Raw genomic sequence first — 27,572 nt, forward strand, 5'->3', positions numbered from 1 at the left:
TTTTTTATTTGCACTAACATACAATTTTTCAGGACAAGCTTTCGGGTATGTCCCCTTCATCAAGATCCAAGCAGTACTGATTCAAAAAATGTTTAGCAGAATGGTAAAAAAAAACACAAAATCTCTAAGCCAAAGGAAAAAAAAAAGAGAAAACCAAACAAACATAAACAAACATATATGGTTGCCAGTTAAATTTGTTTATGTTTGTTTGGTTTTCTCTTTTTTTTTTCCTTTGGCTTAGAGATTTTGTGTTTTTTTACCATTCTGCTAAACAATTTGTGAATCAGTACTGCTTGGATCTTGATGAAGGGGACATACCCCGAAAGCTTGTCCTGAAAAATTGTATATTAGTGCAAATAAAAAAAGTATCACGGACAGTACTCAATTGTCTCAGTAATTAAAGTTATGGTTTGGCAATCTGGGTTGCATGGCAGTAAATTCAACTTTGTAAATAGTAGGTAAGTATTACATTCTTTGCCCCTTATGTCTATACAGACTTTTGAAGAATCCACTTTGCCAATGGGATATGTTCCTGTTTTGCTTATTGCCCATAGAGAGCTGAACTGTAGATGTGTTCAGACAAAGACGCTTTGTCTAAGGAATGCTTCCCATTGATCATCAGCAAGACAATTTTTCCTTTTACATCTCTCAGCTTTTTTGGTTTTCCAATATGCCGACAAGCAAAATTTGAAAATGTTTTGGGTACAGCAGATGCTTCAAGAGCTTTTACATGCAGTAAGGATCAAGGAAGGCAATAAATACCACGTACAGCCTTAGATAAAGAGTTGAGTTTTGAAGAGGTATGTTCTCTAGAGATTGAATAAAATGCTTTTTGAAGGTTAAGGTCTTCATAAATTCCTGCTCTGGTACAGAGAACACACAGAGCATAGCATAGGAAATGTCATTATCATATTGGTTTAATGAAATATTAGGGGGATATTAAACTATTGAAAGGTACATGTATATCAAGTTGAATTCAAAACAATGACGTGTTTATTCTGTTCTGAAAAAAAAAATGGAGGGGCAGTGAATCTTTTCAGGGCCTCCATGATGCACATTAGGGGCTTTTCATAATAGGAATCAGATTTTCAGGGATAGGCCAGTCTCCTGAAAGATAGTAACACCTTCAGAGTTGGGTTTTTAGTCTTTTCATTGGAGAATCACAGGAAGAGCTCAGCTCCAGACCCCGTGTCTCCCCCGGTACCCAGCACATCCGCCCCAGTGCCCCCTCCTGTAGCATTCAGCAGTTTCTCATATCGAGCTCTCCAGCCATCCCTCTCTCTGGTCACCCGAACCACTTCCTGTTGAAGTTGCTGTAGCTGGCGAGACAGCTGACACTTCTCGGTCTCCAGGACATGGCGCTGCTGTACCCGCTTGTACCGACAGGACTGGGCATACCCTCTGTTTTTCAAAGTGCGTCTGCGTTGTTTTAGCCGCAAAGCTTCTTCTTTACTGAAACCACGGAGCTGGCGATTTAACTCCCGCACTGACATTCCAACCAGTTGTTCATCAGAGAAACGTTCAGATAGGGGAGACAGCTGTAATATAAGACAAGAGAGGTGTTTAGCTCCTAGAAAATAACATACTTCTTTGAAGCTTCATGGGTTACCTTAAACATGTATGGCTCCATATAAGGCTAAATATGGCCTAGGGTAGGTCTAAAATGGCATAAATTGCTGACATGCCTGATTAGTGTCTACTTATCTATCGAACGGTTAGGCTAGAAAATCCATGTGTGTTATGATTAGCTTTTATTTCTTCAATATTCAAAGAACCATGTCGATTGCCAGGTACATGGTTGAGAAGAAGGGTTCAAGAGACAGTTGCTTGGATCTATCAGATGAGGTCACACACATATGTGTACAAACCTAATGAGAGAGGAATGTCTTACTCCACACAAATCAATTCATGGATCTAAAGCATAGGCCAGCTTTAATGCTTATTGAACATACACAATAGATAATATATATGAATGCTACATTTTATCTGTACTTTATGTAAATTAGCTGATCTGACTGAAAAATTACTTATGTAGTATCACTTTTGAAAAATGTGTTACAAGACATTATATGCTCTTTAATCATTTGACCATTCGTACACATCAGTTTGTCAAGCCACAATATTGTAGGTTTATGTAATATTCATAAAGTAGTAGAAAATACACGGTGATCGATGGGAACAAATCCTTGAGGCAGGCCCCCTGGTCTCTGTATCAGCTAGTAATAAACTATCCCATCTGTTTGTGCTACATCGTACATATAGAACCCCGAGACAACTTCACGCATGGGGCAGACGTTCTTCGCCCCTGTGTCCCAAATGCAAATTGCATACTGGTGATTTCATTCATATGCTATGGAAATGCCCCAAATTGGTACGATATTGGCGCTTTGTAGTATCCACTACAAATAGAGTACATCAGGTTCAGCTTCAGTTGGATCCATTGGTGTGTATGCTGGGTGGCTTGGATGAGACTCTTTATCATCCACATATTTTTTTAGCTTTGCTCAGACTGTTGTATTTGGCTAAAAAGCTTATTGCTAGATTATGGATGTCTTCCAGCCCCCCCACTGGTGCGCAGTGGATCCACTCTGTTCTATCTTGGTGCGTGAAAAACACACTTATTATAACAGGAAAACACCCTTGAAATTTGAAAGCATATGGGGTTCCTGGTAGGCTTACCCTGCAGTGGCTCCCCCTCAACTTGTCTTAAATCGCTTGCTTATGTAGGTAGTGGTGAGTTTATGGCAGCTGGGATGATAGCAGCAACTGTGTTTGGTTTAATTTTATTATTTTTCTGTATTTTATTCAAGTTGGATATGGAATGGCATTGTTGCTCTTTGTTTTTTTCTTTTTCTATTATGTTCATTTTGTACTGGAAAGCATTGTATTCTGAGATCCTTTATGGCTGTATATTTATTTGAAGTGATTCTTATACCTTTTGTACAATGTACTTCTGATTTGTGCCATTCTCAATAAGGTTTTTTCTGATTAAAAAAAAAAAAAAAAGTAGTAGAAAATATAGTTAGTTACATGGTTACATAGTTTGTCAGGTTGAAAAAAAGAAACAAGTCCATCTAGTTCAACCTATTGAAAAAAAAACACAAATAGAAAACCTCCATATACAGTATACTTTCCTAAACCCATAGTTGATTCAGAGGAAGGCAAAAAACAAACAAACAATAAAGCATGGTCCAATTAGCTCCAGTGGGGGAAAAAAAATTCCTTTCTGATTCCCCAGGAGGTAATCAGATATTCCCGGGATCAATTGCCCCTGGTGTTATTACCTCTAAATATTTTTATCCAGTTTCATTTTGTGCATTTAAGAATGCATCCAGCTCTTTCCTAAAACAGTCTACTGAGCTGGCCAGAACTAATTATTGAGCGAGTTTCACGTTTTCACAGCTCTTACTATTCAGCTTTAAATAAGTATTACTTTTCTTACAGTATTCAGTTTAAAATGGGGCAAAGTACATGTAGTACTTTGCCCCATCATCCTAGGTACCCTGCAACGCTATCTCTTATGTCGGAAGGGGTGCCACCCCTTGGTGCACAGCCTCCTGACACCACAGCAAGCAAGGATATTGGTGATTTGCTAATGAACACCTGTCTCTAGCTCCCAGCACTTTGCTGAGGCAAGCCTCAAAAGAGGAATGTAGAGGAACATGAAGTGTGTCAACCTCCTCTCCCTTTGCATTTCTCTTGCTGGTGCTTGCTTTGGGCAAGTGCTGGGAGCTAGAGACAGGTGCTTACTAGCAAAGCTGTCATCTCTATGTAAGCTGTGATGTGAGGCAGCCATGCCCTGAGGAGGGCACCCTTTCTGGCACCGTAGCTTTTGTTACAGGGCACCCAGGAAGATAAGACAGAGTACTACATGTACTTTGTCTTATTGGGAACTGCATACTATTAAAAATTGATACTTCTTAAAAGGCTAGCCTACAGAGTGCTACTGTATACTTTACATTAATAACCTATATAATTCTTTCTTGCAACTGCCCTCTTTCTCCAAATTAGTTACAAGGACACGGATGTAATGGTTGTGCAAGTGTTGGTGCCAAACTGTGCAAGTCCCCACCCCGCTTCTTCTCACATAGGACAACCACCCACCTGCTGTTGAGAAACACTTCACCATATTGTGCATATTGTGTCATACTCCTGGTCTGAGGCTCATTCACGACATCCCCAGCTAGAGGACTTAATATTTGAAAATAAAGAATGTCCACACACAAATGCATTTTTAACACTTTACTATAACTTTCCCACGACATATTATATATGACATATTAGCAGAATCTTTGGCGCGGAACTCCACATGCAAAGTTCGACATTCTGTAGTAGTCATTTCAGTGTAGAGCATGGGTACACATCTTTAAGCCATCTTTCCTTCACACCTTCATTTCCATCCTACCTATTGTATACTGAGTCCCCAGCATTAGGCTTCCATCACCAAGTCACAGTACCCGCAGCTGAGGGTCAAGGAATCAAGATGGTTACTTTATTATACCAGTCTCTTCCCAATGTCCTTTCCATTGCTTTGCCTAGCCAGGTATGCTCTCAGATGGCATATTCATTCCCAAGCTCCACAGTTACTCACATCAGAGGTTTTCATCCAGGCCTCCAGGACATTATACACCCCACTGCAGGACCTGCAGAAAATGGTCAGGGGAGACAAGGTGACTACAGCAATTCCGCTCATGTTCTGTTTTACTTAGCCTGGGGTCTTCATCTCTGCAAAGGTCCTTTTAGTTCAACACCGTAGGAGACTACATCAGCTCTGGGGTATCTGACTCCCATGCCCTGTGTACCTGGGGCCCTCCCAGACTGGCATTATTATGGGCACTAACTACACCCATGACATCGCTAAAGGAGGAGCTAACAACTAATTACAACTTTCCCCTTGCCATCCTATAATGGCAACATAGCCATCTAGTTGCAAGGAAGCTAACTGCACCTACCAAATGGTCTCAATGTTGGGCTGGATACTAGCCTAAAGTAAAGATCACCTTTTATTTTCCAGAGACAGACCTGTAAACCATAGCACAGGTAAGCTGGCCTATTTTAAACCAATGTTTGCCGTGTATATGATAAGGTATTTTATACAGATTCACAGACCAAAATGTCATTTTTGTGTCTCAGATTTTATAAAATGTCAACATATCTTTTAATATAGCTTTCAATTCATGTTTGGCTATAAAGTGTTCTATAAATATTTTTAGTATTGCCATGATATTGCACTATTTAGAAAGCCTGAGGTTTGGCAGAATAACATGATGATTCATACCCAGCAGTTTGGTTTCTTTGTGGAATTGTCACAGTTTTATCATCAATGACAGGAATGAGGAATTACCAGTGTGATTTGTTGTTTTTGGTTTTCAAGCTACTGTGTGCATGATTTAGGACCACTATCACAAAAATATTGTACTCTGGTAAATGAATTCAGCTTCCACAAGTAATGATAGACTTCAATATATAAATTCCCATTTCTTTGCCACCCCTATATTTTTTTTTTTCCACCACATTTACATGCAAACCAAGCTGTCCAGCAAAAATGACTGTCCCGGGGCTGGACAAACTATAACACTTCAATGGGTGCTTAAGCAGTTTTTTAAAAAGAGAGTTTTACCTTAAGGCAGCCTTTGCATTAAGGTAAAAAAAACCTTCCAATGCCTGTGCCAGCCCCCCTCACCCCCCCAGCTCTCTCTAAACACTTATCTCTCTCGATCCAGCTCTCTCCCGTATATAGCTGTGCTGCTTCTCTTTTCCTGGATTCCCAGGAGTCTCTGAGGGCAGTGAGAGCCATTGACCCATTGCTGTTGTCAGTCAAATACTGTGAGGAGGGAGCTATGAATGCACACAGCCCGGCTCAGGAGCGCCCCTGTACCGGTGCCCCCTCAGCGCCAGGCTTCCTAAGGAGGCACCCAGAGAAGAAAAGGAGCAGAGAGCATCGTCGGGGGACTCCAGAAGAGAATTTAAGATACTGCTTTGTGCTATACCATTGTACGGAGTAGGTAATATAACATATTTGTTTATTTTACTTTAAACCATATGAATTAAAGGTGACTGCTATAATTGCCCTTGAAAGTGTTCCATGGTTTATCTTTATTGCCAACTTACATCTGTCCAGCTTGGTAAAATGTGAAGGGCCACTGAGGATGCAGAATGCCACTGTATTGGCCTACACTATATACCAGGGGTCTTCAAACTATGGCACTCCAGTTGTTCTAGAACTACAATTCCCATCATGCCTAGTCCTGTCTGTGAATGTCAGAGTTTTACAATGCCTCATGGGATGTGTAGTTCCGCAACAGCTGGAGGGCCGTAGTTTTTAGGATCCCTGCTATATACAGTGAAAGTCCCACTGCCTCACAGAAGAAGTCTGTTACAACGAAACATACATCAGGCAAGGCAATAAAAAAGCGGTGACGTCAATACGCCTGTGGAGGGTTTAAGACAGATCGTTTGTTTCCAATGCTTGTTTTTATCTTTGTTGCTGTAAATAGAATTTTAATAAACCCTTATATATATGTAACTAGATGTTCGCATTGAGTTACCCTTCTTCTCATTGGTATTTTGAAACATCTGGTCTGAAACTCCTGAAGTCATCTGTCATCTGAGAGGTGGCTTGAAAAGCTGAGGTAGCCCAAAACTATAGTGAGAGGTGAAGCTCACTAAGGCGATTTCCGACCTTGCTAGGTCTATTGCTCTGGTAATAGGTGAATTTTGAATTTAACTCGAATTCCTCAAACCTTGGGATACTTGAAATTAATTCAACCTCCAGACTGAGAGAGTTCCAAAGAAAAGGTTTATTATGTAGCTACCTGAGAGCACACCTATATGAAGCCACCCAGTATGCTCTGATCTTATGGATCTCAGATCTTTCTTTTATAAGCCATCTTATCACACAGCACACATTTAAGGAATGGCACATAGGTACATGGCAACTTGCCCATGGTGGAATTCTCCTGATAACATCTTGGTTGAATACATGTTTTTAATAAACTCACAAGCGCCATTTTAGCTTCACTTATTATTATAGAAAATACATTAGGATATGTATATACAAACCCAATTCCAAAAAAGTTGGGGCACTGTACAAATTGTGAGTAAAAAAGGAATGGACTAATTTACAAATCTCATAAACTTATATTTTATTCACAATATAATATAGATAACATATCAGATGTTGAAAGTGAGACATTTTGAAATGTCATGCCAAATATTGGCTCATTTTGGATTTCATGAGAGCTACACATTCCAAAAATGTTGGGACAGGTAGCAATAAGAGGCCGGAAAAGTTAAATGTACTTATAAGGAATAGCTGGAGGACCAATTTGCAACTTATTAGGTCAATTGGCAACATGATTGGGTATAAAAAAAGCCTCTCAGAGTGGCAGTGTCTCTCAGATGTCAAGATGGGCAGAGGATCACCAATTCCCCCAATGCTGCGGCGAAAAATGGTGGAGCAATATCAGAAAGGATTTTCTCAGAGAAAAATTGCAAAGAGTTTGAAGTTATCATCATCTACAGTGCATAATATCATACAAAGATTCAGAGAATCTGGAAAAATCTCTGTGCTTAAGGGTCAAAGCCGGAAAACCATACTGGATGTCGGTGATCTTCGGGCCCTTAGACGGCACTGCATTACATAAAGGAATGCTACTGTAATGGAAATCACAACATGGGCTCAGGAATACTTTCAGAAAACATTGTCGGTGAACACAATCCACCGTGCCATTCGCCGTTGCCGGCTAAAACTCTATAGGCCAAAAAAGAAGTCATATCTAAACATGATCCAGAAGCTCAGGCGTTTTCTCTGGACTGTTGGGACTATTGGGGGGTTGATTCAAATAATAATAGGTAAAAAGAAAAATGATTTTAAAAGCCATGTATTTCATATTATGCATAAGAGATTCTGAATGGTGCTGCCTGGCGTCCATCTTGTTTTCAGGGTGAAACAAAGTTCATATATACTTGTTAAACAAAATGTCTCTCACAGGCTTACAAAGGGTCTATGGTTTCAACAGAGATCTTTGTATTTCTATGTAATCGTAAATAAGATTTCTTTTGACATCTCGATCAGATAAAACTTAGTCAGTCTGACGCTAAGTTAAGGGGGGATATCTCTGTCTGTCTATAAGTATATAACAATGGACAATACCCCAGTATATTCTAGCAGACATTTAAAGATGAACCATATACGTTTTCATAGATACATTATTATATGTGAGAAGATATTAGCTATAATTATGTTATTATATTATGTAAGGCATATACATATATATTTAGGAATATTGTATCACATTTTGGGTTTATATTCTCAGTAATAATCTTACTTAGAATTCTTTTTCTAATAAGTGTAAGGACATATGTATCTCGTCACTAGTTGCCTCATTTCAGAGAAGTCTAGTCTAAGTGCTCAAGGTGTTGTAAATCCTACAGGCCAGACATCCTAATTGACAGTGTAAGACATGGTCAAAGAAGTAATGGCTATTCACTAGCTAGGAGGTCAGTAGGTCATCAGATAACATGGTGGTAATTATTATGTTAAATACAAAATCTAATGAACGGTACGATACTGCCCTCTGGAGGCGAAATACCAGGTGCAGTCTTGAGATAATTTGAGATATTCCAATATAAAAATATTATATTGTGTTAAATAATATAATTATTGGAATGGCATTACTTGCCCAGGTGAATTATGGAGATACAGGTGGACATTTATGTATGTGCTGGGAGTCTAGACAAAGTTTTATATGTGTTATATGATTAATCTTGCATATAGAGAAATCATCATTTAACTTTATTATCCAAGTATGGGGTTAATTATCAAAAGGGGTGTGTCTCTGACCTCACTAGTTTAGGTATAGAATATCCCGACCAATTGGGATAATGTTTCATCCCTCTGGGTTTTACTTATGGTAATTTTTATAGCTCTTTGTTCTTACCATATAAAAGACCAACCCAGATATGAGATAGACACACACATTACACTACTGACAGCACACCTCACACTTACACCACACACGCTATTACATTTTTCAATAGACTCATCCAGACATACTTCCTGGTCCATCATTCATCTGAAACTTGAAGGGAAGCCACCATCTTAAGAAAGGCATCCATCTTAGGACTCTGGTAACGATTTGAAGCTAGCAGCCATAAGTGTGGTAATTATGCCTTGCTGTATTATTTGATTTTATTCAACAATTGTTTATTCTTTCCTTATATGTTTTATATTGCATATTTAAGGGTAATACGATTACAATCCCAGCCGTATAAGCCATAGTATATTTTTCTCTAAAAAGCTGATTTTTGTTTTTATACATTTTTATTAATATCAGAATAAGTGCATTATTTGCAATTTTAAGTCTTCCGTTTTGCATGGCTTATTCTCATTCCTTCTGCAGTGGAATGACTTTGGGCCCTGTGATTCGCAGACCATTGTAGTCTGTTTATATAGAACATTAATTTATGGCTTATACTATACCTGGGCAGAAATGGTAATCTTGCTTTCGTTTTGCTTTCACTTTCATTTTGTTTCACTTTCATTATTGAGCTAAACATCACATTGCATGGATTATTTGAAGTTAGTATTTTTCTGTAGAAGTTATCTTTTTGTGTCATTTCTTGTTTGATCATATATTGTGTTTACATGTCTGGCGAATAAATATTTTTATATATATTCCATACTGTAGACTGTACTCACTAAGATTGGTATATGCTTTTAAAAAGAAATTAATCAATTAAAAAGAATTCAAGACATTGATTTATGGCAATAGGTGAAGACTCTCCTTTTTCACAGATCTTTGCTTATTAACCATAAATACACTGCTATATTCAGAGCAGTATAAATATTCTGATATAATTAAGTACGAGCGCGAGATATTTATTATTAAATATTCTTACATATAATTGGAGGCACTGCTGAGATAATTATTGATTTCTTACATATGCCAATCATAAATATTGATCAGGTGACATAATCAATAACTTAAAAAAAAAAAAAAAAAAAATTTTTTTTTTTTGGGAATTTTTTTTTTTAATTGTGAATGTGATAGAAATGCCTTACAAATGTCTACAGCAGGTAATGTTCACGCTGCCAACTCTGGCAAGGTGTGAGTCCCTAGTGGTAATGCCACAACCCCAGTGGATTTGGCAAGGATCAAAAATGTGTGGAAACACCTCTCTGAGTCTGAAATGGTGGAATATGTAAATGCTGGTTAGAGTCATATATCAAAATCCTCAGAAGTCGGGCCAAATAAAGGGCATCTGACATGGGTAGAGGACAACCTGTATGTATGAACTCACCAATAAGCTTATCTAACACCAAAAGACATCGGGAAGTGTGATCACATACTTTTTGGTCATGGCCAATCTTACTGTATCTTTATGAGGAACTGCACCAGAAGGCTCAGCAAAAAGGAGTTTAGTAAAGTTTCAATCTCAACTCCAAATAAATGAGAGAATGAGATTAGGAACCTCCTTGGGCAGGTGAAAGTAACCTCTATTGGGACACATCAGTTAAGAGATTGTAGCGTGAAACTGCAAAATAAAGTAGAACTGTGGCAGAAGTATTATCAAGTAAACTGTAATGAAAGTAACCATTTGAAAGTGAAATGTAAATGATTAATGCAATAATTAGGAAGTTTTGAGCAAGGAAAAATGTTTTTCTAGCAAAAAGTTGCCGAGTAATCCGCGGTGGAAAATTTTGAAAAAAATTTAAATAAAAATAATAAAAATGTAACTGTTCAAATAATGACAGGAACTCATAAGTAAATACATAGCAGAGTTCCATAAGGTCATCGTGTCCATGTAAAAGGGTAATGCTTAATTAGTCCTGCTTTTTAAATATTAAATAATTATTCATAGACCCAGATATGACTCCCAGTCTGTTGGTTATGACCCAGACAAGGGGGGGAATCAGGCAAAGAGTCCATGTCCTACCCCAGCCATATTCCTAATATAGGAGGGCAGAAATTGGGCAGCCATGCATAAATAGGTATGAGTCATATCAGGTCACTGCAAAAAGACTAGCACCCCTAAAAAGACACCATGCACCTCCAGTTTTTTTTTTTAACAAAGTTTTAAAAAGAGTACTGTCCTGATTTTGTTATGAAAGTGGTCCTTAAACATTATTGATCATCTTGAGGCCTATGAAAACAACTGTCTGTGTTGTGCCTGCAGGATGTCAATTAAAATGCAGCCCACATAAAAACCTTACTGCTGCTAGAGCTGTTATCTACAATTTAAAATGTACACAGCACCAAAGCCCCATTTAATTTTTTTTTGTTTGTCTGTACTCAAAAGTGCCTAATACCCTTCAATGAAGGAGCTGAGTACAACCACCTGGGATTTAAATCCCTGTGCTTTGATGCATTGCCCATGTACATAATAATAATAAGTTTAGCAAAGAAGATATGCCACCTAGGCCCCAAGGGGACACCGGATACCTTAAGGAGGACACCGGACATCCCATTAACAAGGGGGGGGGGGACACCCACAAATAAATAGTGATTTGCCCCATCCTAAGGTTCCCCAAAATCCTCGGGAAGATTAAGTGACATTAAGGCCCAGACCTTATGCCAGAACCGCGTAACTGGTTCTGATGGGGATCTTTCCCATATGTCTGATCCCGAGAGACATAGGCACCGCAGGAGGCGGAGCCAATAATCCAATTCTAAAAAAAGTTTTCAGCAGAGTAGAAGCCAAATTGATCAGTTGATCACTTGGTTCACTCTGGGTACTGCAGCCCAGAACTAAAATAAGCCATTTTTAGGAAACAAATCCTGTGGCCAGCCAAGGGCCATAAAATCCTTAAATGCCCAAGTGGCAGGAATCAAAGGGATACACTGAATAGCTGTATAGGATACAGAGGTTCTAACACCATTTTATTCCAGGTCACAGCATTGAGGATCCTGAAATCCCTGCCAGAGGGGATCTTGGTTGTGAGATACTAACTACCCTCCTATTTTTCAGTGGTCACTTCATCCCTCTGACTCAAACAGGTCGCTTAAAGCGGACACATTTTCAAAAATCGCCAATGACGGTGATACCAAGGAGGATCAAACCCTAATGACGTAATGCAGTCAAGAGGTTAAAGGTTGTATACGGTAACCAAGAAGGAATCCTCAATGCCAGGTAGTTTTATTGCCTCCAATAAATTGCATTGATGCCCCATAGGGGGAGATATATTTTTTTTTCCCTAAGTAGTAGGTAAATGTTAAACCAAATATTGTATTATTTTATCATTGTCCAATGTGTAGTTTCCATGGTGATAAATACATCCCCATGTTAATAAGCCCCAGAAGTCAGTCGCCCTAGGAAAGGTTGCATATATAGTCTCACCTTCCGTGGTGCTCATATAAAGGACTGATCACACGGTGGATTAAAGGAGAACTCTGAGAAAGCTTAGGGTACCAACATCGCATTGAAATGTCAATTGATAAGAATGTATATTCATACTATATGTTTCATCCAATAGGAAGAGATTAACCTTCCATGCCAGGTCGTTGATTGGTACAGACGATGATGTTTGCCAAAGACACAGCGATTGGATGGGTCATCTCTCCTTAGAGTCCAGTTCTGGATGGAACCCCTCATTGAATCGGATCCCTCTTCAAGAATCAAGCTGCGAGACGCCCCAGATTCTTGTTGACGGAGAGGAAGATTTGTTTCAACAGATCTTTGTGCATTTGATCCGAGGAAATCCATTGAGAGAAATCGCACTACCTCCTGTTTTCAGTTGAAGGAGATGTGAGAATGGTGCATTGCACATGTGAGCAAACCTCAGTCTGGGTGTATGACACTCTAGACCATGCTGAAACCATTCATTATCCAACCAACATCCAAGGTTGAATGTCCAAACAGATTTCTCTGATTCCTGATTGCCAACATTGTTTTACTGCGCTTTGAATGGTAGTTGCCAATGCCATTGCAGCAGTTAATTTCTGTCTCCATCAAGACTGTACAAGCTGATGTTGCAGATTTCAAGGAACATTTGTGTTTCTTTACCAGGAGATCAGAATTCAAAGAGACTAACAAGGAACAGTTTGTGACATAGCTAACGCTAAGCAAAGTCGCTACGAACTGACATTTTGAACTGATTTTTTTTTTCAAATTTTTTTTTTTTTTACCGCTGTACTTAAGAGTTATGAACAATTCCCAATATGAACTATTCTCTTACAAAAAGAGAACAAGACATTTTTTTTTTTACTACTCCTTAAAAGGCTTTCTTTCCAGATAGGCCTAAGTTGCTCACTTGTCTACTGGGAAGAAAGGGGGGGATATGTCGGGACTATTGGGGGGTTGATTCAAATAATAATAGGTAAAAAGAAAAATGATTTTAAAAGCCATGTATTTCATATTATGCATAAGAGATTCTGAATGGTGCTGCCTGGCGTCCATCTTGTTTTCAGGGTGAAACAAAGTTCATATATACTTGTTAAACAAAATGTCTCTCACAGGCTTACAAAGGGTCTATGGTTTCAACAGAGATCTTTGTATTTCTATGTAATCGTAAATAAGATTTCTTTTGACATCTCGATCAGATAAAACTTAGTCAGTCTGACGCTAAGTTAAGGGGGGATATCTCTGTCTGTCTATAAGTATATAACAATGGACAATACCCCAGTATATTCTAGCAGACATTTAAAGATGAACCATATACGTTTTCATAGATACATTATTATATGTGAGAAGATATTAGCTATAATTATGTTATTATATTATGTAAGGCATATACATATATATTTAGGAATATTGTATCACATTTTGGGTTTATATTCTCAGTAATAATCTTACTTAGAATTCTTTTTCTAATAAGTGTAAGGACATATGTATCTCGTCACTAGTTGCCTCATTTCAGAGAAGTCTAGTCTAAGTGCTCAAGGTGTTGTAAATCCTACAGGCCAGACATCCTAATTGACAGTGTAAGACATGGTCAAAGAAGTAATGGCTATTCACTAGCTAGGAGGTCAGTAGGTCATCAGATAACATGGTGGTAATTATTATGTTAAATACAAAATCTAATGAACGGTACGATACTGCCCTCTGGAGGCGAAATACCAGGTGCAGTCTTGAGATAATTTGAGATATTCCAATATAAAAATATTATATTGTGTTAAATAATATAATTATTGGAATGGCATTACTTGCCCAGGTGAATTATGGAGATACAGGTGGACATTTATGTATGTGCTGGGAGTCTAGACAAAGTTTTATATGTGTTATATGATTAATCTTGCATATAGAGAAATCATCATTTAACTTTATTATCCAAGTATGGGGTTAATTATCAAAAGGGGTGTGTCTCTGACCTCACTAGTTTAGGTATAGAATATTCCGACCAATTGGGATAATGTTTCATCCCTCTGGGTTTTACTTATGGTAATTTTTATAGCTCTTTGTTCTTACCATATAAAAGACCAACCCAGATATGAGATAGACACACACATTACACTACTGACAGCACACCTCACACTTACACCACACACGCTATTACATTTTTCAATAGACTCATCCAGACATACTTCCTGGTCCATCATTCATCTGAAACTTGAAGGGAAGCCACCATCTTAAGAAAGGCATCCATCTTAGGACTCTGGTAACGATTTGAAGCTAGCAGCCATAAGTGTGGTAATTATGCCTTGCTGTATTATTTGATTTTATTCAACAATTGTTTATTCTTTCCTTATATGTTTTATATTGCATATTTAAGGGTAATACGATTACAATCCCAGCCGTATAAGCCATAGTATATTTTTCTCTAAAAAGCTGATTTTTGTTTTTATACATTTTTATTAATATCAGAATAAGTGCATTATTTGCAATTTTAAGTCTTCCGTTTTGCATGGCTTATTCTCATTCCTTCTGCAGTGGAATGACTTTGGGCCCTGTGATTCGCAGACCATTGTAGTCTGTTTATATAGAACATTAATTTATGGCTTATACTATACCTGGGCAGAAATGGTAATCTTGCTTTCGTTTTGCTTTCACTTTCATTTTGTTTCACTTTCATTATTGAGCTAAACATCACATTGCATGGATTATTTGAAGTTAGTATTTTTCTGTAGAAGTTATCTTTTTGTGTCATTTCTTGTTTGATCATATATTGTGTTTACATGTCTGGCGAATAAATATTTTTATATATATTCCATACTGTAGACTGTACTCACTAAGATTGGTATATGCTTTTAAAAAGAAATTAATCAATTAAAAATAATTCAAGACATTGATTTATGGCAATAGGTGAAGACTCTCCTTTTTCACAGATCTTTGCTTATTAACCATAAATACACTGCTATATTCAGAGCAGTATAAATATTCTGATATAATTAAGTACGAGCGCGAGATATTTATTATTAAATATTCTTACAGGACCAAGGATCATTTAAAATGGATTGTGGCAAAGTGGAAAACTGTTCTGTGGTCAGACTAATCAAAATTTTAAGTTCTTTTTGGAAAACTGGGACGCCATGTCATCCGGACTAAAGAGGACAAGGACAACCCAAGTTGTTCTCAGCGCTCAGTTCAGATGCCTGCATCTCTGATGGTATGGGGTTGCATGAGTGTGTGTGGCATGGGCAGCTTACACATCTGGAAAGGCACCATCAATGGTGAAAGGTATATCCAAGTTCTAGAACAACATATGCTCCCATCCAGACGTCGTCTCTTTCAGGGAAGACCTTGCATTTTCCAACATGACAATGCCAGACCACATACTGCATCAATTACAACATCATGGCTGCGTAGAAGGATCAGGGTACTGAAATGGCCAGCCTGCAGTCCAGATCTTTCACCTATAGAAAGCATTTGGCGCATCATAAAGAGGAAGATGCGACAAAGAAGACCTAAGACAGTTGAGCAACTAGAAGCCTGTATTAGACAAGAATAGGACGACATTCCTATTCATAAACTTGAGCAACTTGTCTCCTCAGTCCCCAGACGTTTGCAGACTGTTATAAAAAAAAGAGGGGATGCCACACAGTGGTAAACATGGCTTTGTCCCAACTTTTTTGAGATGTGTTGATGCCATGAAATTTAAAATCAACTTATTTTTCCCTTAAATTTATACATTTTCTCAGTTTAAACATTTGATATGTCATCTATGCTGTATTCTAAATAAAATATTGAAATTTGAAACTTCCACATCATTGCATTCTGTTTTTATTCACAATTTGTACAGTGTCCCAACTTTTTTGGAATCGGGTTAGTATATCACCATAATTTATCATAAATTTTATTAATAACACTATATAGGTTTCATCATAAATGTGTTTATAAAAGTATTATTATCATACACTATGATGTAGGAATCAGTAAAGATCACATTATTCTTATACATTAACTCCCTCCTTTGATCATTACTGATCATACATCTTGTTCCTTGCACTAGTGTGCCTCTTTGTTCTTGTTCTATGCCTGTTTAATCTATAAAGGGGAGCACCGGGTGTTTCTGTCACTAAAGGATCAAAGGAGATTTTTTTGCATACTTTGGAATATCACTGTTGGACTTTATTTCTGGTTTTGTTTAATATTCACCATGAGAGCACTCACATTGCATGATTATTTCAAACCAATGTGGACATTTTGTCATACACTGCTCAAAAAAAATTGGAAACACTTTTTAATCAGAGTATAGCATCAAGTCAGTTAAAATCCTGGGATATTGATCTGGTCAGTTAAGTAGCAGAGGTGGTTATTAATCAGTTTCAGCTGCTTTGGTGTTAATAAAATTAACAACAGGTTCACTAGATGGACAACAATGAGATGACCTCCAAAACAGGAATGGTTTTACAAGTTGAGGCCATTGACATTAATTTCCCCTACTCATCTTTTCTGACTGTTTTTCACTAGTTTTGCATTTGGCTAGGATCAGTGTCAGCACTGGTAGCATGAGGCGATACCTGGACCCTATAGAGGTTGCACAGGCAGTCCAACTCCTTCAAGATGGCACATCAATACGTGCCATCACCAGAAAGTTTGCCGTGTCTCCTAGCACAGTCTCAAGAGCATGGAGGAGATTCCAGGAGACAGTTTCTGTTGGATTGCTGTCTGTGTGCACTACACAAGATCACTCCTGTGTTTTGGACTGTAGATGTCTGTTTCTGTATCTGTCCTGTTCATCAGCCTTAACTCTACTGTTTTCTACTGTCTGCTAAGGCAACCAGCCGTTGGACTTAATTTTTGCTCACTGTATCACTTCTGCATCTGTCCTGCCTATTAGTAAGCTGGTTACACAGTGAATCCCTTTCATCATTATTTCAGTTGTTCACACTTTTTCTTTATCACACCCGTCATTATCTGGTGGTCCACTATGATATATACTATTCTTTACACCATAAGTGGTTTACTTACATATTCCCTTATTACTTGGTGGCACTCTGCATTACCTTATAATCATCACTGGCTACACTTTCCTTGTTCCCTTGGCTCCTCTGGATCTCATTAACAGCTCCCTTGTACAACAATTATTATTATTATTTCATTATTATTCTCATATACCTATATTACCCTTATTCCTCCTACAGATGTATACTTTTCTATCAGTGGAGGCTATATTACGACCCCTTCTGGAGGATCTCACTTTACTTAGCACTTATTGATATGACTGTGCGGCGCACGCAGGCTTTGCCCCCTCAGTTCCCGGGTGAGACCAATTCCCTGGACTCCACGCCACCCCAGTGTAAGCTTTACCCCCCCAACAGGGTTATGTAGTTCTACTTGTTTATTATTTTTATTTTTATTTTATTTCATTTTACTTATTCATGTATATTCTCTTTAGACCTTGCAACATGCCTCCGCCTGATGAAGTGATATATTTTTTCACGAAACGCGTTGAGTTCAACACAGGCTATGTCAGCTTTTACAAGTTATTGTTGTTATACTGTGCATTAATGACCCCTGTTTTATGCTCTATATACCTATTTGTATGTACCAGGATAATAATGTATTACCATGTACCTCTGTCTTGGACCTTGTATACTTACCTTTGTTTCATTTAGGTGTACCCCAATACTATGGGCTACACGGTTTCAGTGAACATTTGGCTATATTAGTATCTGGTCTATAGACTGCCATTAAACATACGATTTTACATTATCCTGTGTCCCTTTCATTACATATATGTCTATTATGGTCTGGTCCCACCTCATTTAAAGTCCCAACTTTGCTTTTGCTTTTTTGCTTTCATACACAGTGAATCCATCAAACTCTGACCAAGCTTAGATGGCAAACATGCAAAGGTCCCAGTTTTTTCCACCAACAGTTTTGGAGGCCCTCTACTCTATATTTGAAGACCTCTCTACTTTTTTACTCTGTTACCAGAAGCGGCAAACAACAATGATGGTTATATGCATATATAATAAATAAATACATAAAAAAATAATTAGTCATGTTCAATGAAAGATCATCCTAAATATGTCCAACTTAAAAGCCCATTTCAATTAACATTTGAAATAAGACCTTGGTATGCATACAAAGGCACAGACTACCTGCTTAGGGCTACAGATTTTCACCAAGATATTGCTGTAGTTCTTCAGTCCAGACCATCTTTTTTTAAAAAAAGGTGAGAAGGTAATGCCACACCAGATTGGTAAATTTCAAAATAGGTTGATTTCTATAAACGGTTCAATCAAAATAACCAACCAAAGGGCTTTGAAAGCCCTTTGTTTGAGAGAGCTGCTAGGCCAGTGTTAAAATGTTCTACATCACTTTTACTCTACCATGTGGACATGAAAACTGTTGTAAGGTCCCAACACCATCTATCCATCTTTCCCACTGTAAGCTCATGGCTGTTTGTCACATACGGCAAGCCTAATATAGTAAAGAGTCAGTAGTAATAGGTTTCCTAAAGTGGAGTTCCACCCATTTTAACAAGTTGAGATGTACGTAACCCCTTTAAATATGCTTTTACCAATGCAAACAATTTTTTTGTTTTTTTGTAAGGAAATACCATTTTTCTTCTTTATTCATCTTCACTTCCGGGTCCTGCTGCCTATAGGTGATTACGTCACTCTGCGATTCGCAAGAGCTCCTGGGATATCGGCGTAGTGTATTCCAGCAGCCCTTGCGAATCGCCTAATGAGGAAATCTCATGTTATTTCCAGTTCTCAGGGATGTATTCAGTACGAGCTCCGCCCCTCCTCCTCTCAGTGACTGAAAGCATTATATCCCATAGAGCTCACTGAGAGGAGGCAAGGTGGAGGTGGGGCAGAGGGGGGCGGAGCGCGGACTGAATGCAATACATCCCTGAGAACTTGAAATAACACGAGATTTCGTCATTAGGCGATTCGCAAGGGCTGCTGGGATACACTACGTCGATATCCCAGGAGCCCTTGTGAATCGCCGAGTGACGTAATCACCGAAAGGCAGCAGGACCCGGAAGAGCAGATGAAGAAAGAAGAAAAACGGTATTTCCTTACAAAAAAAAAAAAATGTTCGCATTGGTAAAAGCATATTTAAAGGGGATTACGTACATCTCAACTTGTTAAAATGGGTGGAACTCCACTTTAAGGCAGCTGTTTGAACTCTTGCTACACAGAACTCAGTCAAAGACAAATTGCTCACTTTCTGACATTAGCAAAAAATTAAGTGCTTGATCGTTAATTGCTTAGTTTAATTTGTTGCCTAAACTTGCCTATTTAAACAAACCCCCTTTAGGTAATAATACAATGCTGGTCATAAGCGTTCATACAAAGTTTTCTCCCAAATTTGTGCAAGTTGAAGTGTTTTACAGCTGTTGATATGAGGAGATTTTCCCAAAATGCTGGTAAACCTGTGCCTTTGACAAAGTGAAATTCAAAAGTTTAGAAATGCTGACTGCTAGCATTGGGGCTAAACTATACACAACACAGATGTCACAAGCAATGCCCAAATTTGTAATTTGCCATAAAAAAATTGGCCACTGCATTGGTAACCTTATCTCTTTTTTTAAGTTCAATATTGTGCAATAATCCCAGATTGATTCTTAAATTAGTACAAATACACATGTTCAGATAATCCCCAGAGATATGGCTATCTATTTAAACAATAAGGAGGATGTGTAAACTGATCTTCTCATAATCCATTGCAGAGATTTTGCAGTCATAGAAAGCTAAGCACCATTTAACCACTTTACTTCCAGAAACAAATTTACATTTTTTGCACACATGTAAAATCTGCCTTTTTTGCTAGAAAACGACAACCCCCCCCCCCCCCTCAAAATTATATATTTTATGAGGCCCTGTGGAATAAAATATTAGCATTTGCAATATTTTTTTGTTGCATGATATTTGCGCAACTGTTTATTACATTTTTATTTTCAGGGAAAATACAGTAAAATGAATGTGGGTGAATATAAACACAATATACTACAAATTTTTTTTGGTAAAATGTTAAAAGTGAGGTCTTCATTGAGTAAATAGATACTAAATATGTCAAACCTTAAAATTGTATGCGCCTGTGAAATAGTGTACAACTATGGGAGACAAAAATGTCCATAGGCAATGCTTTAGGCCCCTTTCACACAGGCGGACCGTTCAGTTCCGCCTGTCCGTTTTTTTGGCGGATCTGAACGGTCGGTCCCCCCATGCATTCCTATGGGGCATTGGATGTCAGCAGAGACATGTCCGCTGACATCCGACCCGATCCGATCCGTCAAATCTGGACGGATGGAAACCCTATTTTCCATCCGTCCAGCGGATCGGATCGGATGGCATCGGATGGGAATGGACAAACGGTCCGTTCCCATCCGATTTCCCCCATAGAGATGTATGGGGAACTGACAGCTGTGTCTCCGCACACAGCGCGGAGACACAGCTGTCATCCTCCTGCTCAGCGGGGGATCGGCGGCTCGATCCCCCGCTGAGAAAAACGGACGGAGTGTGTGAAAGGAGCCTTAAAGAGAAAGTAAAGCCTAAAAAAAAAAAATTATTTTTTGTTACCTGCAAAGTAAATGCATAACGTGCTAGTATGCAACGCATACTAGCACATTATGTGACACTTATCTGCAAACTAACCCGCGTCGTCCCCGCTTGAAGCCGCATCCATCATCGCCCGTTTTCCTTCCTGGTCTGTGGACTCCAGATGTGCTACTGGCCGAAGCCCCATGACGTCACTCCAGCGCATGCTCGTGGGAGCCGCCGGTCATGGCACTGGGCTGTAAAGAAAGGGCACGGGTGGCCATTCCTTCAGAGCGCATGTGCCGATGACGTCAGCGGCTGCATGCAATGTAAATATCTCCTATAAGCTGCAAGTTTAGGAGATATTTACAATTACCTATAGGTAAGCCTTGTTATAGGCTTACCTAAAGGTACAAACACCACAGGGGGGTATACAACCTCTTTAAAAGCCTTTAGGGTTACCAATTTAGAGGTAACCATAAAAAATTACCCTAGAACTTTTGTTCTCGTTCTGATGTTCGCAGTGAAACCTCACGTGTGGCGCAATAACATGTGCACACCCAATGTGTACACCTACATTCGCATGTGTGCACTAGGCGATGGGTTTGCCTTATCTGTATTACATATCTGTGCCATTTTTCCCTAGTTATCCCCCCCCCCCCCCCCGCCCAAAAAAAGAAAAATATGCCAAAAAGTGACCAACAGTAATAACTAAAATGGAAAAGATGAAGTTGGCTGAGTTAGCCTCTGGATTTTTATATTAGAATGATGTAGGTGAGAAGTGCTGGATCCAAAGTCAGATTGAATTTGCAGTGTTAAGTATGGACAATGGTCTGAAATAGAGTAGCTCTGGTTAGGCACCTTTCATGCATTAAATAATCTCTAGAGGGCACTTTGGGTAAAATTCAATAAATAAGAAAGAGAAGGGGATTACACCAACAGTTGAGAATCCAAGTGTGTTTATTTCATCATAAAAAATCCTGAAAAGTAAACCAATGCGTTTTGGAGATTCTGAAGGGCTTCCTTCATCAGGGCTTAAAATGTACTTCTTAAAATGAGATCATTCTGGACTCAAAAGAGGCAAATGTAATATGTTCTTTAAACACAGGCTTCAGCAGCTAGTTCACTAGCATCTTATTTTCAGAAGCTCTTTTCAACACGCCCCCAAATGAATTGGATGCTTATTACTGGTGTACTGCTTTGGCCAACAATGAGATCCAATGATCATAGTGCTTGACTCTGTTCCTGCCCACCTGGGAGTTTAAGATGTTCTTGGCCACCTTAGCAGGTTCCAGCTCATTCTGCTGAATTCTCCATAATATAAAATATAAGGTAAGTCAGGGAGTGTGGGTCCCGCTCATATTGGTCATAGTAGGTGTGCAGACCTCTGAGCACCAGCATGAGAAATCTTCCCAATAAAGCCTGGTACACATCAGAAGAACAAAAAAAAAAAACTGAAGAGCTCGGGAGGAGCGGCTGTACTAACAAATCAATGTTAGTACAGCGATCTCCGAGTTATTGTGTTTTGATAGGGGGCGAGTGCTAATCAGATGCTGATTGGTAGACCTTTTTTGGATGTTCAGTTGGCTTCTGTCGGACTGGCTGCTGTACACAGGGGCCAAATGTTGGTTGGTTTCTATTGAATCAGCCAAAACCACCCAATATTCAGCCCGTGTGTATGGGGCTTAAGTCTCCCATTTACACTAGCGTTTTTTTATAAGCTCAAAAAATGCTGGATGAAAAATGATAATAAAATCATTTTTTTTGCCGGCTTGTATTTGCATTTTAATAGCTTTTAGGAGTGTTTAGGAGAACTAGCATTTTATAAGTATTTTTACAGTATTTGCAAATTAAAAAAAATAAAAATAAACTTTTTTTTCTAATAGGAAAAGGCTCCCAAAAACGCTACAAAAACAATTTTTTTTTCTGCTCCTAAATGCTGAAGCTTGAAAAATGCCTCTAGCCTATAATAGTGTGCACGGGCATATAGGTGCAAGGAATAGTGCCTGAGAAATGTGATACACTGTCAGGTGGGTTAACGCTTCAGCATCTGACAAAGGGCTCTATTCCCAGAACCAGATTGCATGCGAATGAAGATATCCAGACACATTTTCCCTAAATCCCGCTTGTGATCCGGAAACCGTCAATTCACATGCCCTCAACATGGTGCTGCAGGAGTGATCAGTTATGACACCAGCCATTTGATGGCTTGACAGTTTGGTTGAGGGCACATGCAAATATGACAGTTAGCATTCACAGCATGCCGTGAATGTAACCGTTTCTAAAACTGTCGATGAGTTTAGTACCACTTTAAGGCCAGCCATACATGTTTGGATTTCTCTTGCTCGGCCCTGTGGAATGAACAATTTAAATCAATCAATTCCCCCCCCCATCCACGCCAAATAGCATGGATGGATAAATCTCCCCTGTTGCCTATTGTATTTTGACAGCCATCGCACCTGCAGCTATCTGGATACCCGAACAGTGAAGGCGACATTTTCCACCCAGCTCCTTCGATTTTTCAAATAAATTTGTCCATCCAGGTGGTGCCAACAGGGCCACCCACAGCTTGAATTTTGTCTGATTCAGCAGCCAAAATTCAACCCACATGTGGATGGCCTGATAACATGCATGAGAGAACTGCTTGTGAATGGTTAGCCTTAAAACGTTCGAAAAGCGCTGCACTTTTCTTCTTTTTTTTCTTGCCTGCAAGGCAAGGGCATAATGTGCTACTATGCATCACATACTAGCACATTATTAATATTCAGAATTTATATAGTGCCAACAGTTTACGCAACACTTTACAACATGAGGGCAGACAATAGAGTTACAATTCAATACAGGAGGAATCAGAGGGCCCTGCTCGTTAGAGCTTACAATCTAGAAGGTATGTGAAACTTACCTCAAAACAAAGCATTACAGCGATGCAATGTATCGCTGGTGATGGCGTCCATCTTCACCAGGTCTTCCTTCTGAGTTTGCGGACTCCGGCTCTGTGACTGGCCAGAGCCTCAATGACGTCACTCCCGTGCATGCGAGTGGGAGCCGCTGGTCACGGCCCAGGGCTGTGGCACGGGTGGCCGTTCCTTCAGAACGCATGTGCCAGTGATTTCACTGGCTGCATCTACAGTCAAAATCTCCTAAACGGTGCATGTTTAGGAGATATTTACACTAACTATAGCAGTGATGGTGAACCTTGGCACCCCAGATGTTTTGGAACTACATTTCCCATGATGCCAAACTACACTGCAGAGTGCATGAGCATCATGGGAAATGTAGTTCCAAAACATCTGAGGTGTCAAGGTTCACCATCACTGAACTATAGGTAAGCCTTATTATAGGCTTACCTACTGTATAGGTAAAACTTTAAATGGAAGTTTACTTCCTCTTTAATAAAGGGGTAAAATCATTTTTTTTTCATACATGAGGATTTCTGGTCCATATTTACATTTTCTGTGACATCAGAATGATCTTTTTTCAGATGAATGTTCTTTGTATCAGCCATTGTTTCACTTCTGTTTATCGTCATCTGTCTGTCTCTATTCCGTCTCAGTCCTAGTATTAGCAGATTAAGTGATCAGTGACATATCCGTCTTTATGGATATAACTGTACTCACAAATCCTGTCTCATACAGTGGCAACAAGCAGTGTCACATGTCCTTACTTGGGGCATAACCACACCGTGACCTGAGTGATAAACAGCAGCAATGTCTTACACATCAAAGGCAATCCAAACAACACTTGAGTCCCGATAACGAACCACTCTGCCGCAGTAGTATTACTGTGAGCGGTTGCAGAGTGGTTAAAGTGGAACTTCACCCTAGAATCTCTCAAAGATCATTAAGCAGCCATATAACACAAGCACCTAATAAAGGCATAACACCAGGTATGACTTCAGTGCACCTGTCCAGCAATCAGCATTAGAAAGTTCCAGCTATTTACCAGTGACACTATGCAACCCATGGTGTCACTCAGTCCCCCTTATACTTCTACATCTTTACAGCATCAGAGCTCACAGTAAGAGTTTTACACTCAGGTTTTGCAATCACAAGAAGTTGATAGCATGGGAAGGGGGGCTGAGCAACACTATGGGTTACATGGTGCCGCTAGGGTTGCCACCTCATCCCTTTAAACCAGGACACACATTAATTTACAGGTTCTGTGGCTGATTAATGTGGTAATTAAACTCACTTATGCCTCAATTCCACTGAGCGGTACGGTTCGGTTCAGTACGGTACGCAATTTTTGCCGTTTCCATTGTCAAAAGTTGTGAATGGTACCCTAATTCCGAACCGTACTGTACCACTTTTTTGGGATCCTTTCGTTGGGGTACCAAGCACATTAGTACTGTACCAACAGGGTGGAGCTACACTGTTAACCACTTGCCGACCGCTCACATGGAGCGTACTGCGGCAAAGTGGTTCGATATCGTCCAGCGACGTAGGTCTACGTCACTGGACTCCTCCCTTTGTGGGCGGCGCCCGCGCCGCGGGGGGCTCGCTCCCGCGCCGCCGGGGGCTCGCTCCCGCTGTATTCAGACACAGCGGGAGTCGGGCCAGGGGAGGAGAGGTGGTGATCACCGCCGCTCTTCCCCGATTGTCGGCGATCGAGTGAGGAGATCCGCCCGCTTGTGTAAAAAAAGCGGGCGGAACTCCTAAGTGACAGGCAGGGACAGATTACAGGATTCAGCATAGCTGAACCTGCGATCTGTGCCTGTGTCACAAAGTCCCCTTCCCCCACACACGTCAGTAAGCACCAGGCATACATTAACCCCTTGATCACCAATAAAAGTTAACCCCTTCCCTGCCAGTGTCATTTTTACAGTAACAGTGCTTATTTATAGCACTGATTACTGTAGTAATGTCTCACTGGTATCCCCAAAAGTGTCAAAAATGTCAGTTAGGGGTCCGATCTGTCTGCCGCAATGTTGCAGTCAAAAAAAAATTGCAGATCGCCACCAGATTGCCGCCATTACTAGTTAAAAAAAAAAACAATAAAAATGACATACATTTCCCGTAGTTAGTAGCTGCGATAACTTTTGCGCAAACCAATCAAAATACGCTTATTGCAATTTTTTTTTACCAAACATATGTAGCAGAAAACAAATTGGCCTAAAATGTTAAAAAATTTAGATTTTTAAATTTTGGGGGGGGGGGGGGATTTCATATAAAAAAAATTGAAAAATATTGTTATTTTTTCAAAATTGTTGCTATTTTTTTGTTTATAGCTCAAAAAGTAAAAATCGCACAGGTGATCAAATACCACCAAAAGAAAGCTCTATTTGTGGGGAAAAAAAGGACATCAATTTAATTTGGGTACAGTGTCACATGACCATGCAATTGTCCGTTAAAATAATGCAGTGCCGAATCGCAAAATATGGCCTGGTCAGGAATGGGGTAAAATCTTCCGGTCTTAAAGCGGTTAAAAATACGATCATTGAGAATTTTTTTGTCAAAGTCATGTAGCTAAATACATTTTGGCCTAAATATATGACAAATATTTAATATATTGGATATTTTTTAACTGTCAAAGTAGAAAAATATTGTTATTTCTTCAAAATTGTCGCATTTTTTTATTAATATCACAAAAAATGAAAAGCGTCAAGGTGATCAAATACCACCAAAAGAAAGTTCTGTTTTTAGGAAAAAAAGGACGTAAATTTTGTTTGGGTACGGCGTTGCATGACCGCGCAATTGTCAGTTAAAGTCGCACAGTTCCAAATCACAAAAAGTGGCCTGGACGTAAAGCAGGAAAATCCTCCGGTGGTAAAGTGGTTAAGGTACTGTTGAGTTGAGGTACTGTTGGCGGTGGAAACACAAGCCTGATCGAGGTGCACCGTTCCGAACCATACTGAACTGTACCAAACCGAACCGTACCGCTCAGTCGAAACGAGGCATTAGTGCCTTATGTGCATTATATTAACCTCAGAACCTGTGCAATTAATAAGTGTCCTGGATTAAAAGGATGAAGTGGCAACCCTAGGTACCGCTGACAAATGGCCAGCACTTTACAGACTGCAGACAGAAGACAAAGGTTAAATGCATTTATTAAGGTACGTGTGTTTTATGGCTGTTTATTGTTCTTAGAGTAATTTTGGAGTGATCTTCTACTTTTATATTGACAGTAGCAGTATAGGCTAACAAGGTATGTTAAGTTAAGTTTTGGCCTAAGCAGTAATTTGCTCAGCGCTATCACAGAGATATATGGATTTTCTTCAGAAATGTAGAAATGTGACCTCTTAGTACCACTTTCGTGATTCCTCACCTGATGCTGCTGTGAATTCATATCTTCTGGACTTAGCAAGTAACTAGCAGGATGGGTATTGTGAGGATGTTGCCCCCCAGTCCTGTATCCTCCCTCCATCCCTTGTAGAGAAGGTGCAGCTCCACCCATCAACACCTCCACAGCATCTTCTGGGGTTAGCGGTAGTCCCTCCCCACCCATCTGTTGCTGTAATGCTGCCATCCAATAAAGCTCTTCTAGACTTGGACGTGGTGGTCCTGCTGATTCAGAGGGGTCACTGAAGGTAGGTGAAGGTGGTACTGAGCTGCATGGAGTAGAGCCGAGAGATGGAGGAGGGGCTAAGCGTGTAGCCCTTGGCTCAGGTGGCTCCCTCTTTACCTCAAACTTCATTAAGTCAAAGTCATTAAGGTATTCAAGCGCCAAAGGGGTGCTGGGAAGATCTGACAGAGCCAT

General features: G+C 39.5%; 1 protein-coding gene across 1 annotated transcript; it reads right to left on the minus strand.

Annotated features, from left to right (window-relative positions):
* Positions 1-594: 594 nt before the first annotated feature.
* On the minus strand, positions 595-27,572 carry NRL (neural retina leucine zipper; the record flags this gene model as incomplete). Its single annotated transcript, XM_082274224.1, has 2 exons — positions 595-1,538; positions 27,141-27,572. The coding sequence occupies 2 exons, from the start codon at positions 27,570-27,572 to the stop codon at positions 1,161-1,163; spliced, it is 810 nt and encodes a 269-aa protein (XP_082130350.1). The 3' UTR covers positions 595-1,160.

Source organism: Pelophylax lessonae (assembly GCF_965119305.1).
Source record: "Pelophylax lessonae genome assembly, chromosome: 1".
In the NCBI taxonomy this organism is placed as follows: Eukaryota; Metazoa; Chordata; class Amphibia; order Anura; family Ranidae; genus Pelophylax; species Pelophylax lessonae.